This window comes from Balaenoptera borealis (assembly GCF_965194805.1).
Source record: "Balaenoptera borealis genome assembly, chromosome: 5".
NCBI lineage: Eukaryota > Metazoa > Chordata > Mammalia > Artiodactyla > Balaenopteridae > Balaenoptera > Balaenoptera borealis.
Window position 1 is genome coordinate 2,499,382 of NC_138862.1, and position 15,450 is coordinate 2,514,831.

Below are 15,450 nucleotides of genomic sequence, written 5' to 3' on the forward strand. Positions count from 1 at the left end.
GTCCTCAGAATCGGGCAGGGAGGTGCTGGGAGAGGGAGCCCAATCCTGCGGGAAGCCCGCCTGGAGCCCACTGCCCAGAGCATCCAAACCAGCCCTCCCAGGGCAGAGAACAGAGCAGGAGAGGGCATCCGGCCATGGCGGGCAGGACAGTGCAGGTCCTTTCCCGAAAGAGGGATGTCAGGTCCTTTCCCGAGGGAATCAGCTGCCCTCCGTCCCCAGCAGTAACCACTGCTTGGTTGGCTGTTTAACACAGCTTTAGGTCCTAGTTCACAGAAGGGAGCTCCTCTGGAAAAAAAGAAATCACACTTCAACACAATCACCATGAAAATATTTATTTGTGATAATCATAAGTCAGTAAGACCAGTACAGACACGGCCTCTACAGCACTGGAACGAGTTTTACGTTTAAAACACATCCACACGCACACAGGTGGGGTTGGTAGAGCACGGAGCTAGAGAAACCACTGCCAGAAACACAGAGATCCCCCCGCCAACTTGCAGCCGGGATCGAGCTGTGTCCCAAGGCTGCGTCACTTCCCCTGAGAAGCCTCCAAAATCTGAGCTCAATTAGGGAAGGACTGGGTTGGCATCGACTGGCCCGAGTCAGTGCCTCAGTCCTCCAGCGGGTCCAGTTTTGCAACTGTTGGGGGAAATCCCAACGAAAATTCTAAATTAGAAAGTATGCAGCTTTAAATCTCAAAACATTCAAAACGCCACCCACATACTTCTTATCCTTCAGGGGCTGCATGGAGTAAATTAAGATTTCACTTCCATTTCCCCATATATCAACATCTACACCTCCCATCATCAAGATGACAGTCCCAGATATTTTGCAGGAATGCACCAAGGCTGGAGTTTTGGGGCACACTGGGGGGGGGGTTGCTGCCAGGCTTACTGATTCCCCCTTTCTGTCCCCTGACCCCCCACCATGCCCTACACCCACCCTCCTTGTGCCAGAAGTTGGGTCCTCGGTGAGAAAGCAACTAGTGGTCCAAAACCCGCTGACCCAGCTCCGGCTCAGAAAAGCATGAGGGAGGGGGCCCAGCTCTGCATCCTCGGATGCACAAGGACTAAGTCCTGCCTGGGGGCTTCACGAGCACAGGGGCCTAGGGTGGCGTGCCCTCCTCTCTGTCTGCCCAGTCCTGGCCCTTGCAGGGCAGTGATGCCCCAGGCCAGGGTGAGTGGCCCGTGGCCTCACGAAGGTATGTCCTCCCAGAACGGGTTTCCTGCTGCAGAAGATCGGGGACCTGCCCCATGCTGATGTGGGGCTGGGAGCTTCCTTCACTGCAACCCTGGAGCTTGGGGTCCCTCCCTGAGGGTCAGAGATGGACACAAGGTCTCCCGCTCTGAGCACAGGCCTCTGCTCAGCTCGGACAGTGGAAAGCTTAAAACACACCTGTTTACTCTGCCAGAAGTTAAAAAGAAAATTCTAGGAAGAACTTTCCAATCATATAAAGTTGTAAAATAGTCTCTAAGTCAGACCTAAGATTACTCATCAAATGACCAAACGAACACACCGTGTCGTGAGCGCAAACCTCTAACGAAAGGCAGGAATGTAGTTTGTAAGACATCATTTCTTAATCGGTGTCTTTGCACATTAACAACAGAAAACGTTCTGCACCAAGAATGAACGACAGGAGTCCACGGGAAGACACGCGCTACGGAGAGCTCAGTTTTAGGAACTAGGGCCCCAGGCCACGTGGCAGCGGGACACATTCACGGGCCTCCGCCCCGTGCAGCGCAGCACAGACTACAAAGCCTGGTTCCAATCACCGGACAGGAAATACTAATGCCCCAAAGAAAAAGCCCCTAGAAGGGCAGCTGCTGTGTGTCACCTACCAGGGCGGGGGCAGGGACCTCTGCCCTCGTTGCCCGCTTCTGGCACAGGCCAGAAGCGCGTGACTGGATTCTGAAACCACAGCGCTGTCTGTAAAAACAGGCAGGAGTTCATGACACTGTTGGCTGCAGAAGCAAACACACGCAAGGGTGCACCAGCTCTGCACACAGCTCCAAGGCCACCCTTGTGCGGGCGATGCTCGGTCCCTGCTCTGCGGGGGCCCAGCCTGACCGACGCCCATGGGCCGACCTGGAGAACAAGGGAGGGTCTCCTGGGTGGACATGCACCCTGACCAACAGGCCCAAGTTCAAGGCTTCCTGGCCTAGGGCCGTGGACCTGGGCTCCCAGAGCCGCCTCGCCCCAAGTGCCCACCAACTGACGTGCTCCCTCTATAGACACGGGAGCAGCTCTCCCGGGGGTCCCGATGCAAAGAACCACACGAGGTGATGCGAAGGGAAGCCCCCTGAAGCCTGGCATGGAATGGAAATGGGTGGGCTCAGGATCTGAGACGTGAGTCTGGGGGCCACGTGGCTCCCACCCGCTCAGAAAGCCAGGACGGACCACATTCACCACGTCCCTGCTGGCACATAACCCGCTCCGCTCACTCCCAATCACCCTCCTTCCGGCCCAGGCAGGCGCTGGGGGCTCCCGAGCCAACCCCTGCCCATGGGGAGACGTGTGTGAACGAGGCCTGAGACCAGGCAGGTGGCCGAGGCAGGGATTCCAGGTGATTCTGGCGCCGGAGCGGAGCACAGCCCAGCCCCGTGGTCACGGGTATTGATTCACAGACACGGGCCCCGCCGCCGCAGGCAGGTGGTCCTGAGAGGGCGTGTGCACACTGGGGGTCCAGCGGCCTCCAGATGGAACACCGTCCCCCCTCTTCTCTGCCTTTCAACTGATGAGTGAACGTGAGGTTCAAGCGATGAGGTCAGAAGCGCCAAGCCAGGCTCGGCCATTGCAAAACGAAACATGCTCTGAAGACTGGTCCTAACAGTTTAAGGACAGGACAAAAAGCAAAGCATCGTTGTTCCACCCCCACTGGCCTGCATGGCAAAAGCAGTGCAGACTAACCTGGTTACCTCTGCAGCACTTGGCAATGATTCAAGACTGGTTAAAAAACAAGGACCATATTTTGGAATCCATCTTTAAGGTCTCCAGGAGAAGGTCTGAAATCTATACTCTGGTAATGGGCAAGCAATTCAGGGCCAAAATATCTCTCATCTTAAAATAAATGATTAGTTTCCATGTTACTAAACTGTGGAAAGTGAATATAAAAAAAAAGGTTAATTCTAACTTGGACCCAAACTGTATCAAAACGCACTGCGACTGGCCATGGATAACTTCTAGACGGGAAATTCTGAACAGAGAAAACCGGGGGCCTCTGCTGTCATCGTGACAGATGGACCGGGTCCCAGCAGAAACGAGCCTGAGATACACAGGTTCAGCAACATCACGACAAAAAGCACACTTTGCTCGGGTGGGGAGGTCGAACGTGCTTTCCCACAGAAGCTAAGGTTCCGGAGCCTCGATCTCCTTCTCTTAGGACAGGGGGTTCAGGCCACAGCTCTCCAGATGGCTGGGGCTTTACGGCTGGAGGAGATAGAAGAGTTCATGATTTTACGGGAGGAACAATTCTCATCGTTCTGTGTATGATATCGAGAATTGAGGGTAAAACCCACTGCAGGGGCCAGGACTCTGACATAAAACTGAAAGAACCAGAGTGCATTTTCCTTCAAGTTCACGGTGCACACAGAACAAGCCACAACCCCCAGCACCATGTTTTCAGGGCGGGTCTTCACCGTCTCACTGAAGACAGAGAGATACTCTGGCTCTTTCCCTGGTCTTACACTTGCTCTCCAAGGTTTAAAAAAAGGAACAAGGAAAGAGAAGAACATGAAGATTTCCCGCTGGCTGGCGGTGTGGCCGTCTCCCCAGCTCTACTTGGCAGTGACAGTATTTTCCATTAAAGGCTCTGCGGAGGCCCAGGGCCCTGGGGGACGATGGCTGGTCCCTGGGCTGCCCTGTTGGGGGGCTGTCCCCCACCAGGCTACAAGCTTCCCCCTCCTCCTGGGCCAGCGGGCCCTGCAGGGACCAGGAAACATGACAGGGACACAGATGCCCTGACCCGCCGGCCGCTGAGGGGAGCTGAGGCCCCCTGACCCTGCGCGCGGGCACTAACGCCTGAGGCTGACGACATTTGGAATGTGAGCGGAGCGGGGAAGAAAGAAAAGAAGAGAGTGCAGAGAGTCCAGTGGAGACTGGCCTGCCTTCGTCCGGGGGCATTTCCAACAAAAGGCAGAAGGCAGTACCAAGGAGGTGAGAGTCCTAGAGACGTGGGCACAGCCAGACAAGGGTGGTGGCTCCAGGAGAGGGCCTGCCTGTGGGGCGAGGCTGGGGGTCGGGGACAAGGGCTGCCCTGGGAGCTTCCCCAGGGACCACATCCGGGCCCCAGCCTCCTGCAGCCTCCCCGCTCTCCTCCAGACTGTGGGCTCCTGAGAGATGCAAACCTCTGCAGCCCCCAGAGTCCGGTGTGGGTGCTGAAGATGGGCAACCCTGCCTGTATCCACGCCTAGGGGTCCTCAAAGTTCTGGGTAAAGTGGGGCCAGGGAGGTCACCCCCGCAGCAGATAGCTGGACTGGTGACAGGGCCTGCGCCACGGCCGGCGCTGCCCCAGCCCAAGGTGTCTGACAGCCGCTGCTGTGAAGCTCTGCCCCCGCCTGCTGTGGGGAGGGGCGGAGCTGCGGCGGCTTCGGGAAGTCTCGCTTCCGGGCACCTGGCTGGCACAGGACGCGGGACTGCGGGACTGCGGGGGGAATGGGGGCAGGAGGGTCAGATAACTGGCCGGTGGGGTTAAGCACACCAACGGGGCGGGGGGGCAGGAGCCCACCCCTGCCCTCTGTACCTGCACACTGACACGGTGACACGACACGGTTGTCACCAGCTGTAGGTGGCAAACACACAGCACCTGACCTGTTCTGCCCTAAACTGGGTGACTTTTCCAAAAGGAGCCCGACACAGTGATCTCCCCACAGGCGCGCTCAGCCGCGTGCCAGCTTCTGTCCTGTCGCCCAGGCGGTCCCTAGAGACGCTCCGAGTTACAAGGCAGTCCCCCGACACGCGTGAGACGTGCAGATTTTCGGGGCCCTGGGAAGGTCCCCGCCAAAGTGACTGTGCAGCGTCTGTGCATCTGAGCTGCATGAGCCCGTCCACACCGTGAACAGAAGGGGAGAATCTGAAACCCCTAGGGGCCTACCCTGCAGCAAAGTACAAGGCAAAAGTTCTGAAGCAGGAACACAGAAGGTGAGGTCGGACCCAGAATAAAGACATTTGGCATCATCTTTCTGGACATGAACACTAACCCCCGACTTGCTCTCAGAGATGCAGACACAGGGGCCTCCCTGGGCCTTGCACAAAGGACGGGGGTACACCATGTATCCCAAGCCAGCCTGGGGAGGACGCCCTCGAGACGTAAACACGGAGCTGGTTTTCCAGGAGCCCTGTGGGAGGGGAGCTGGGGTCCCGAACTACAAATTCCTGTGATCGCTTTGTTATTTTTAAAAAGCACGACCAGCATATTTTCACAATGAAGACCAGTGGATGCTGGACACTCATGAAAGAAGAAAAGAATATCAAGTTTCGGTCACAGCTCTAAGGCAGACATTACATTTTCCACAAGGACGGAAACGGAGACACCTAACGCTGGGCGTTAAGGGGGCGGGTTCGCGCGGCCCTCACAGCACCGTGGCTTGGACGACGATCTCTGGGTTCTCGATGTCCTTCTTGCTCTGGACCATCCTCAGCTCCAGCTGGGCCGGGCTGGGCTTCAGTCCTTCCCCAGCCCTGGCTGCAGAACAGGCAGAGCATTAATGATGGGAACAGAGCCAGCGGAAGTTATCCCGAATCTGTCTCCTCCTTCCCTCGCCTTCGTGAGAGCCCCCAATGCTCTGGATCACCACTGAGTTCCCATCTCAGCAGGGAGCTCCACAACGCTGCCCCCTGCCCCAGCCCTAAAGGCCAACGCCAGGGAGATGGCGGGAGCCACAGCCCTGTTCACAATGCAGCACTGCACCCCTGCCAGCCCGTGAGGTGGTACCTTTTGCACACTCGATGGTCCGCTGCAGAACATGGTGCATGGCCGACACGGTCTTCTCACAGGCCACCTGCACGGAGGAGAGGACGCTGAGCCCCCCGCCCCCAGGCCGCCTGGATGGACTGTCCACTGACCAGGCACTGGGGATCCACAATCACACGCTCCCCCCATCACGGAGCAGTCGCTGCAAAGATCCCAGGAGAGCTGAGCAGAGAGGCCTGGGGACTAAGTGGACCACAGGCAACTCTGTCAATACTGCCTGGCATGTAGTAGGTGCTTAATAAGCATTTCTGGAAGGAATCAGTTATAAAGAATCTACACGGGAAAGAGCTCCTGCCCCAGAGCTGGCCAAAGTCATTGCTTGCTGGCCTCTCCAAGTTAAAAACTCAGGGCTTCTCAGGTGCTGGGGAGGCAAGTGGACTCCCTCCCCGACGCTGGGACCCAGGGCAGAACTGAATCCGGGGTTGGCTGAGGGCGACCCAGCGAGGCCTCGTCTGGGCACCAGCTGGCCGTGAAGCAGGTCCCTGCTCACCCTCCGCCCTCGAGGGAAGGGGGGTGGAGAGACCGCAGCATTTCAGCGCTCGCCCCTGAGCCCGCAGGTGAGGGGAAGGGCCCCATCCCAGCCGTGCATTTCACAACATGGAGCTGACTGCTGGGGAGGGTGTGTGCCTGCCCCGCAGGGGAAGGACGGCCGCCCAGAGGGAGGTCAAAGGGCACAGCTGCGCCTGAGCACGCTAGAGCACTGTGGACATTCACACACAAAGCGGGGGGACGGGGGACAACCCCCAGGAAGAGAGGGGTCTCCAGCAAGTCTGACTGCAGCGGCTGTGTTTTAGGACGAGTTGTCACTGGATTTCCCTCCTGCGTGATGCTTCTAGACCCCAAGGTGCTGGGGCTACAGCTCCCCTGGCATCCTCAGCAAAGCCCTCCCTTTCCATCTGCCTCAGGACCCCTCCTGGGCCTGGGCCTGGGCCTGGGCCCGGCGGACTCCAGCTCTTAACACATTCTCCCGTTTGCGCCCCACTGACCTTGAGATTGTTGGGGTGCTTGTGCGTCCACGCCAACAGCATGGCGGCAAAGAGGTCCCCGGTGCCCACGAAGACTGCGTCCACCTTGCGCATCTCCATGCGGATGCGCTGTGTCACGACGGAGCCGTCGGGGGTCCCTGGGGGGAAGCGTACGGCAGCTGGGACCCCAGACCCTCAGCCGGCAGAGGCCCCGCGGCCCGGGAACCGGCTTGCCCTTCCCTGCACAGCGTCAGGGGGCTCAGCCTGCAGGGATCGCCCATGCCCCCCAGTGGCTGCCCGCGTCCCAAGTGAGAAAGTGAGAGACTGGAGCCCCGGAGGGCCACAGGGTCAGGGCGGCCTGGGGGACACCACGCAGCCTGAAGACGAGGGGCCGGAACGTGCAATGATGTGTGATGGGAGCCATGGGGGTGGAGGTAGAGCTGCAGGGGCCGTGCTCACTTACTGAGGTTGAGGTGCGTGCATGGGCGTGAGTGTGTGTGGATGCACGTGCATCTGTGAGTGTATCTGGGTGTGTAAGTGTCCTTTTGCACAGACACAGAGGGGGTGGTGACAGGTACACCTGGGACGGCTCTCCGGGGCAGCGGGTGTGACCCCAGCCTTCTGTGTCATTTTACGCTGCGGCGTCCGCATAATGAAACGACTGACACAGCAGAGCGTGAACGGTCCTCCCAGCGATGTCGGCATCAGCTCTGAGGTGGGGGGGATGGGGGGAGGCAGGCCTGGGGACACCTGGTTCCCCGGGAGCCAGGCTCCAGCTGGGCTGGTCCACGTGAGCCCCGAGCCCGAAAGACGGGGTGTCATCCGTGTGCTGCCAGCACGGTCCCAGACACCTGCGTGGTGACCGTGCGGGGAGCCGCCTGCACCCCGCGCTCACCGCACCCCGCTTCACGGAAACCTCTCCTGGTTCTGCTTTCAGTCTGATCTTTCTTCGAGGTGTCGGGAGTTGAGGAGACTGGCCACCTGCCGAGTCAGGCTTGATTTTCTTTCCATTGAACCCAAACCTCGGAAGCCTCGAGGGGACGCGCAGCAGGAAGGCGAGAGGGAGCCCGGCGCCGGGCGGGGACTTACGTGTCCTCTGGCTCCCCAGCGCGATCAAGTAGTTGCTGCCCCTCGGGGACGGCAGGTCCGAGCTGGTGATGACCACCGTGTCGGGGCCCATCGAGTGCAGCACGTCCATCACCTGCCGGGCACGGGGAGCGCGTCAGCCGCTCCTTGGCCACCCGAGACGGGGTCCTGGCGGCCCTCGCCCCGTCTCCCACCGCCCCTCAGCTTCTTACAGAGTCTGCCTGGATGGGACCGCAGCCGCTAACGGGAGCCACACCCTGGGCCCCGCCCCTGCCCGGCAGTGACAGCTCTGCCAGGCCACAGCCGTCCCAGTTCCCTCCAGCCTCAAGTCCAAGGGTGCATGTCTATTGGTCCCACCCTGCACCCCGCCTGTGCCCTAACCCCGGAGGGAGGAGCCAACCAGCCAGGGCACCGTCTCCTCTCGCCGGGGCTCCGGGGCGGCAGGAGCCGTGCCCGGCAACCGCCAAGCGATGGGCGCTTCCACGCTGCCCATCCTGGGGAACTGTGCCCTCCTTTACCCATTCAACAAACGTCTACTGCCCCCTCCCAGCAGCACGCCGGGGCAAGATGCTCACTGGGGTGAACTGGGGCTCAGGAGGGGTGGGAGGTGGGGGGCCTCGTATCAGGCAGGAGGCGACGCCACCACTAACCCTCCCCTCATCGGCCCGGGGCCTGCAGGCTGGGGAGGTAACCGGCCAGAGGGTCACGGGGTATTGAGGAACAGACATCGCTTTGGGTGGCTTTTTTTTTAAAGCAGCCGTAGGTGGTCCCGTTTTCCTCGTGCAAATGCCTCAGAGAAGTGCCTGTGAACACGCCCTGCGAGCACAGGCTGTCCCCGGCCACACACTCACACACGTGTGCACACACGCACACCCAAAGACCCCACACATGCGCACACACTGCACGCACACGTATACCCCCAGCACACACATGCACGTACGTGTACTCCCACACGCCACATGCACACACAAGCGCAAGCATACACACCCCCTCCACCACACGCACGCACACACATCACACGCACACCGCCCCACACACACACGAGGCGTGCCACCAACCCAGCACCCACCCTGCACTGGGTACCATGAGTTTCCTCTGGTTCCCAAGCTGGGCGGGTGTGTAGAGATGGGGTCACTGTGCCCGCGGCCCTGCTTCTTTCCCGCCCCAGGGTCACCTGGCTCTGAGACCCACCAACCGCTGTGCCAGCTCAGAGCAAGGCCCTCAGAGCAGGGAAGCGGGGGGTCCTCCCAGCCTGCTCTCCTGCCCCAGTGAGCCCTCCGCCTCTGGGGGAAACAGACACACAGCCCCACGGGCCCAGGTGTGACCACGACTGGCCGCCGCCAGCTCTGACCCGGGGACCTGGCTCCTCCAAGTGTGTGTTTCCTGGACCGTGAAGGGAGCTCGGCCTCTGAAGAGGCCCAGACGCAGAAGGTGTGAGGCCCTGGCAGCCCCTGGTGCTCTGGACATGCAGCGCAGGGGTGGTAGACCCCACCTAAGGCTAAATCCCAGCAGACCTATGGACCCTCAGCAAGTGCCGAGAGAAGGCTGAAAAGAGCTTTGAAGAAATCTCGCCCAGGGCTGTGGTGTCACCTCCTGCCCGAGAGGCCCAGCCCGCCCTTCCCGTCCGGAATCCTGACTTGTGGACTCCAGAAACGCCCAGCCAGCCCCCAAAGATACGGGTCCATTCCGTGCAAGAAATCCTCCCACTCACACACACACACGCACGCACACACCCCACACGCACTCTCACACGTGCGTGCAGACACACCCCGCATACGCACACAGAGCCTGGGGTGACGCCCACAAGCCCGGGAACACCAAGGACTGCCAGCCGCCGCCAGAGGGTGGGGCAGGAGAGGATTCTTCCTACAGGCTTCTGACAGAGCACGGGCCAGCCGGCCATTCTGGACTTCTGGCCTCTGAAACTATGAGAGCAAACCTCTGCTGCTCTGCGCCACCCCGTCTGCGGCACTTTGCGATGGCCCCGGACGCTCATTCAGAGACAGCTGTGGCGAGCAGCGGGTGAACCCAGACCCAGCAGGCACTAAGCTGCAGGCGACCAACCAAGGGGGCGAAACGGAATTTACAAAGGTTCCCCGGGCCTCGGGTGGCCGGCTGATGGGAAGCCAAATGCTGGCCACACAGGTGCCCATCTCCTATGCTGGAGGGCGTGTGGCTGTCCCCTCCCACCGTGAGCAAGGCCGCCTGTCCCACGCCAGGTACGGGAAGGCCTCCTTACCTCTAAGGCTTCTTCTTGGCTGTGGATCTTTCTCCCGCTCAGCAACCTGGAAGGCAGACAAGCACAGCTGAGCCATCACCTATAAGAGCCCCAGGGCTACATACGGTGCACTGGTGACCCCCCTGCCCCACAGGGAACTGGCTGGCATCTGTCCGCCATCGCGGACCAGGCGGCCACTGTGTCTGGGGACCAGTCAAGAGTCAGTTAGAAAGGGGACTCACAGGACTTCCCTGGTGGCACAGTGGGTAAGACTCCACACTCCCAATGTAGGGGGCCCGGGTTCGATCCCTGGTCAGGGAACCAGATCCCACGTGGGTGCCGCAACTAAGCCTTCGCATGGCACAACTAAGGAGCCCGCGGGCCGCAACTAGGACCCAGCGTAACCAAATAAATAATAAAATAAATAAAAATAAATTTAAAAAATAAAAAGGGACTCACACATCATGGGAGTGGAGTGAAGTTCCAGATCGTGGTAAACGTTTACACATAACAACAAGGACGGCCGGCCGTGCACGGTCACAGCACACGGTGCCACTGAGGGCAGCCAGCGTCCTCGCAAACAGCTGCAAATCTCAGTGCACTACGTTCTTGAGCCACCAACCATCAGGGACCTCCAGGTGAGCCGCCATCCCCCAGCATCGATAGGCCCAGGTTAGGGAACCCCAGGCCCCCAAGAGTCCAGGGGCCCCATCCCTACTTTATAGGGCAGCCCTGGGGCCGGAGGGGTTATCACTGCTGGCTTAACAGAGCCCAACGCGATGGGGACACACCCACCGCAGCGCTCACGCCCCGAGGCCCCAGGAGCCGCGCCTCAACTCCCTGGGTGCCCAGCTCTCCTGTCCATCGGCGAGGGGCGGGGGGGCGGGCATCCAAGAAAGGCCCCTGGAAACATGGCACTGGGCAGCGGGGCAGGCACGGTCCTTGTAACCTCGTGCAGAGATTTGGGATGTGGGTTTCAGAGCTCTGGGGCAGTGGCCCGCGTCAGCTGGCGTGGGCTCCCCATCCCATCGCCCGTGTCAGCCACGTGCACCCCCGGCTTTGCCACAGCGCCTCTGCCCCCTTCTGTCCCCAGAGGCTCTTGCTGCTTGGGGACCGGCGTGACCACAGGGAGTCGGGGGGAAATGAGTGCCCACGGCTGCTGACAACCAGTGCCCGCCCTGGCACTCAGATGGGCTGGCAGCTCCCTGCCCCGCAGACTGGGGCTCTCCAGCAGGGTCCCTGTCACTCTCCCCATGGGCATGGGGGGTGGGTCTGACTGCTGCAGCCGATTCAAATGACTTACTCAGCCTCAAACTGGTTGGGGGTGATGATGTCTGCAACGGGCACGATCTTCTCTCTGTAAACCGGAAGGAGGTCCTCGGGGACGTACTGCGGGAAAAAGACAGGAACAGGCTGACGCATGAGGGGTGAGGGAGGGAGGCCAGGGCGGCTCGTGCTGTGGGGACCCCAAGGCTCCAAGGGGTCCCGAGGCAGGGCTGGGGCAGCCCTTCCACCCTGACGATCCGGGTCAGGTCGCCACTAGTGGCTTTCCACCGTATCCGTGTGATGACACCACCCGCTCAACCCACATTGGCGTCGGGAACCCAGGCCCACAGTCTGCTGGTGTGTGGCTGGTGGGCTGAGAGTGACTTTTATGTTTTTAAATGGTTGGGGGGAAAGTCGAAAGAAAAACAGTATTTTGTGACACGTGGAAATTAGAGGAAATTCAAAGCTCAGTGTCCACACCTGAAATTCGATTAGAAAACGGCCACGTTCGTTCTTTGCAAATCATCTGCGGCTGCTTGAGCTGCAACAGGGATGCACGGCCCTGAAATACCTCCTCTGGGGCCCTTCGCGGAAACCTCTTCTGCCAGCCCCGGCCCCTCCTTCCCGACAAGGGACGAGGACGTGCCTCTGGCCCGAGAGCGGTGTGTCGCCCAGGCAGACACTTTCAGAGTGCTGCCGCCAACAGCCCCACGGCCCGCACCCCAACGCGGGGAGGCACTAACCATGGAGCCGTCTCCGTTCCACTTGTCTCCCATCACGGGGTCGCACACTGCGGGACAAAGGGCATCTTATCAGCCAAAGCGGCGGCGCTGAGAGGAGCGCCCCACGTCTGACTTGTTGTTAAGTTTCACATGCGCAACTAAAATGGGAAAAGCACGGCCTCCCGTCCTCATTTACCTCCTTACCTGGCATTTTGCATTTTGCTGTCCGGGCCCCACCTGGGGAGTCCCTCACCCCACCCTGACACCGATCACAGCCCTGTGTCACCGGCTTCTCTCACCCGCCCCAGACAGACGCCAGGTTCACCGTGAGAACGCCTGTGAGGCTCTCGTCCCCAGAGGCCCCCACGTGCCGGGAAGAGGAGAACGTGCAGACGGGGCGCGCAGAAGGGAGGAGGCTGAGCCGCCCATTCGTGGGGCTCCCGGCACCTACCGTACACGAGCCTGGGGTTCTGCTGCTTCAGCTCCTGCACGATGTCCACCACCGTGGCCAGGAAGGACTTGTCTCGCGTGTAACCTTTGGGAGGGACAGAGAACTCTCGTCACCCAACCGCGGAAACAGCGCCATCAAGCCCATCTGCCCAGAGAATGGCAGGCAGTGCCCAGACCCTGCGGCCGGGGCCAAGACAAGTGCTCCCCACAACTGTAGGCACAGGGTACACCGGGCATTTCCCAGAAGAAACGTTAACTTTTACATGGAAGGGAGAAGCCGTGGGTGTACGAGGAATGTTCTCCTTCCTCTTTTCCATTTTCCAGAATCAGCATGTTCACTTCTAACCACGTATATAAATAAATGCAACCATGTGGGTTTGTAAATGAAACCAACACACCAGGTGGCAGCGTGTTGCTCCTCTGGGTGTTTTTGTCCCAGACCCCTTCCCAACACCCCACCTGTCCCCCGCCATGGGCATGGAAACCCCAGTATGGAGACGTGGCACAGCCAGGACCCCCAAGGTCATGCTACCTGGACGTGGCGGTCACTAGGGCCCCACTGAGTTCCTGATGGCAGGACCATCCCTCCTCGAGGGAGGCAGGGACCAGGGAGCAGCCCAGGTCAGGGGTGCTCTGAGCCTCCCCAGCCCACCCCAGGTGGGCGCCAGGCCCCGGTTCCGGCACCCCCTCCCCTGGGCCTCACCCGTGAGCACGTAGTCATACTTGTTCACGTCGTTCAGCTTCAGCCCGTCGTACAGCTCGTGGAGCTCATCCGAGTTCAGCACTTGGCCCTTCCAGTGCGAGTAGCCTGGTGGGGGGAGAGCAGAACACGCAGGCCCTGACGCGTGGGGCACGCGGGTGACACAGCCCTCGGCAGGTTCCCCCCGAAAGCACATCTGGCTCCGACACGTTCTGGGGTTATTACTGCGTCCGGGGTCCACCCTCCCACCCAGTGCAGCGCGGGCCCAGCTGTGCAGGCCGCCTGAGGACACCTGCGCAGCCTGCATGCACCGACAGACAGGACGCAGGGCTGCGAAACTTCTCCCTGTCCTTGGCGGGGCACCTGGGAGCGTCCCCATCGTGTCACGGTCCCTGGCTTTGCCAGCCTCTCCTGTGCACGTCCCCCATCCAGGCTGAGTTGCTTGAAGACTGTTACCTGCGCACCCTGGCAGGTAGGGGCTCCTCGCATCCCCACCTCCATCCAAGATGAGTTGCAACTGATCCAAGTCTCGGGCCAAATCCTGACCAAGAGCCAAACGTGAACTAGAAAGAGGCCGCGGCCCGGGTTCCTGACCCGACAGGCACCCGGGTGAAGCGCACACAGGGCAGGGACCCGGGTGAAGCGCCCCCAGGGCAGGCAGGGGGCCCTCTCGAGGTCACTCGGGGCGGGCGCACCCCACCAGCGACACCCCGCAGTCCGCCCACGGCAAGTCCATCCTGGCAGCCCTTACGCCAAGAGGGACCACTCAAACGGATGGGTTCCTAAGCACGTAAGTAAAAGCCTCCGGAGGGCTGATTTCTATGACAGCAAAGTCGAGTACAGACCACGGGAAGCAGATCCCGGCCACAGCCCCAGATCCTCCCTGCCGTCTCGGGTGTTGTCCTGCAGGTCCCGCACCGGCTGTGCTGTGGGCCTGGAGAAGGGGCCGTGGCGCCGTCTGTGCACGTGGGGCGAGGGCTCTCCTGCCGCAGAGGGGCCAACACCCGACGACACCTGTCAGCAGTTCTCCAGGACGGCGCGGCCTCTGGTGGACGCCCATTAACCAGTCGGGAGGGCCAGAGGCAAGGAGGGTCCACCGAGGCGAGGTGACCCATCTCTCGCAGGCCTGTCCCCCAAGGCTCAGGTGTCTGCTAAGAGCCGGCAGCCTCTGGCTGTGTCCCGCAGGTGTTGCTGCCACAAAATCCCCCCGGCCCAGGTGGGAGGAACAACGGCCCTTCCTGCCCCTTGGTTTTCCGAACATCATTCCAGACATGGTGGTTTTTTCTTTTGGCTGCACTGCGTGGCTTGCGGGATCTCAGTTCCCTGACCAGGGATCGAAACGGGGCTCTCAGCGGTGAAAGCGCCGAGTCCTAACCACTGGACCGCCAGGGAATTCCCAACACCGTGCGGTTTGACTCCATTGCACATGTACTGCTCTCTTGTCCTAGGGCTGCTGTGACCAAGAACCACAGGGGCTCCCACAGTTCTGGAGGCCGGCGTCCGGGATCATGGTGTCGCCAGGCTGTTGCTCTGAGAGCTCCACGGCCGGCTTCTCCTGTGTCCTCACGTGGTTGTCCCTCCGGGCATGTGTCTGTGTCCTAATCTCCTCCATGGGCACCGATCAGATTGGAGCAGGGGCACACCAATGACCTCATGTACCTTTTAACTGCCTCTTTAAAGACCCTATCACATCTGAGGTCCTGGGAGGTAGGACTCCGACACGTGAATTGAGGGGACACAGTGCAGCCCGTGATGTGCAGTCAGCCCCCGCCAGGTCTCAAGCACGGGTCACCCCCCGCCCGGCAGGCCAGCTTCTTAACATGATGAGAAGGTTCGGGCCCACTCCTTTTACTGCCCACCCCCCCAACCCAGCCTCTCCTCTCCAAACTCAGGAGACCCTTCTGAAACACAGGGGCACTCTGGTCCTCTGTCCAACCCACCCAATTTACAGTTTACAGATGAAAAAACAAACTCCGCCGAGCTGGCGAGGCCGAGGGACCCAGCTCCTCCCTGCACGTCTGCTGCAGGCACCTGGTCCTGCTCCCCCAGGGGGTCACCACCAGGCCTGGCAGCAG

The 15,450-nt window shown here is 60.5% G+C and overlaps 1 protein-coding gene across 1 annotated transcript in view; it reads right to left on the reverse strand.

Moving 5' to 3' along the window:
- Nucleotides 1-316: 316 nt before the first annotated feature.
- The window catches only part of PDXK (pyridoxal kinase), a 32,482-nt gene continuing 17,348 nt past the window's right edge, over nt 317-15,450 (reverse strand). The window contains exons 3-11 of the mRNA XM_082392562.1: nt 13,379-13,483; nt 12,677-12,760; nt 12,247-12,293; nt 11,541-11,626; nt 10,259-10,304; nt 8,023-8,134; nt 6,955-7,091; nt 5,930-5,996; nt 317-5,680 (exon numbers count right to left, since the gene is read on the reverse strand). Coding sequence (XP_082248688.1) covers nt 5,568-5,680; nt 5,930-5,996; nt 6,955-7,091; nt 8,023-8,134; nt 10,259-10,304; nt 11,541-11,626; nt 12,247-12,293; nt 12,677-12,760; nt 13,379-13,483 — 797 coding nt within the window. The 3' untranslated portion in view covers nt 317-5,567. The remainder of the gene's footprint in view (nt 5,681-5,929; nt 5,997-6,954; nt 7,092-8,022; nt 8,135-10,258; nt 10,305-11,540; nt 11,627-12,246; nt 12,294-12,676; nt 12,761-13,378; nt 13,484-15,450) is intronic.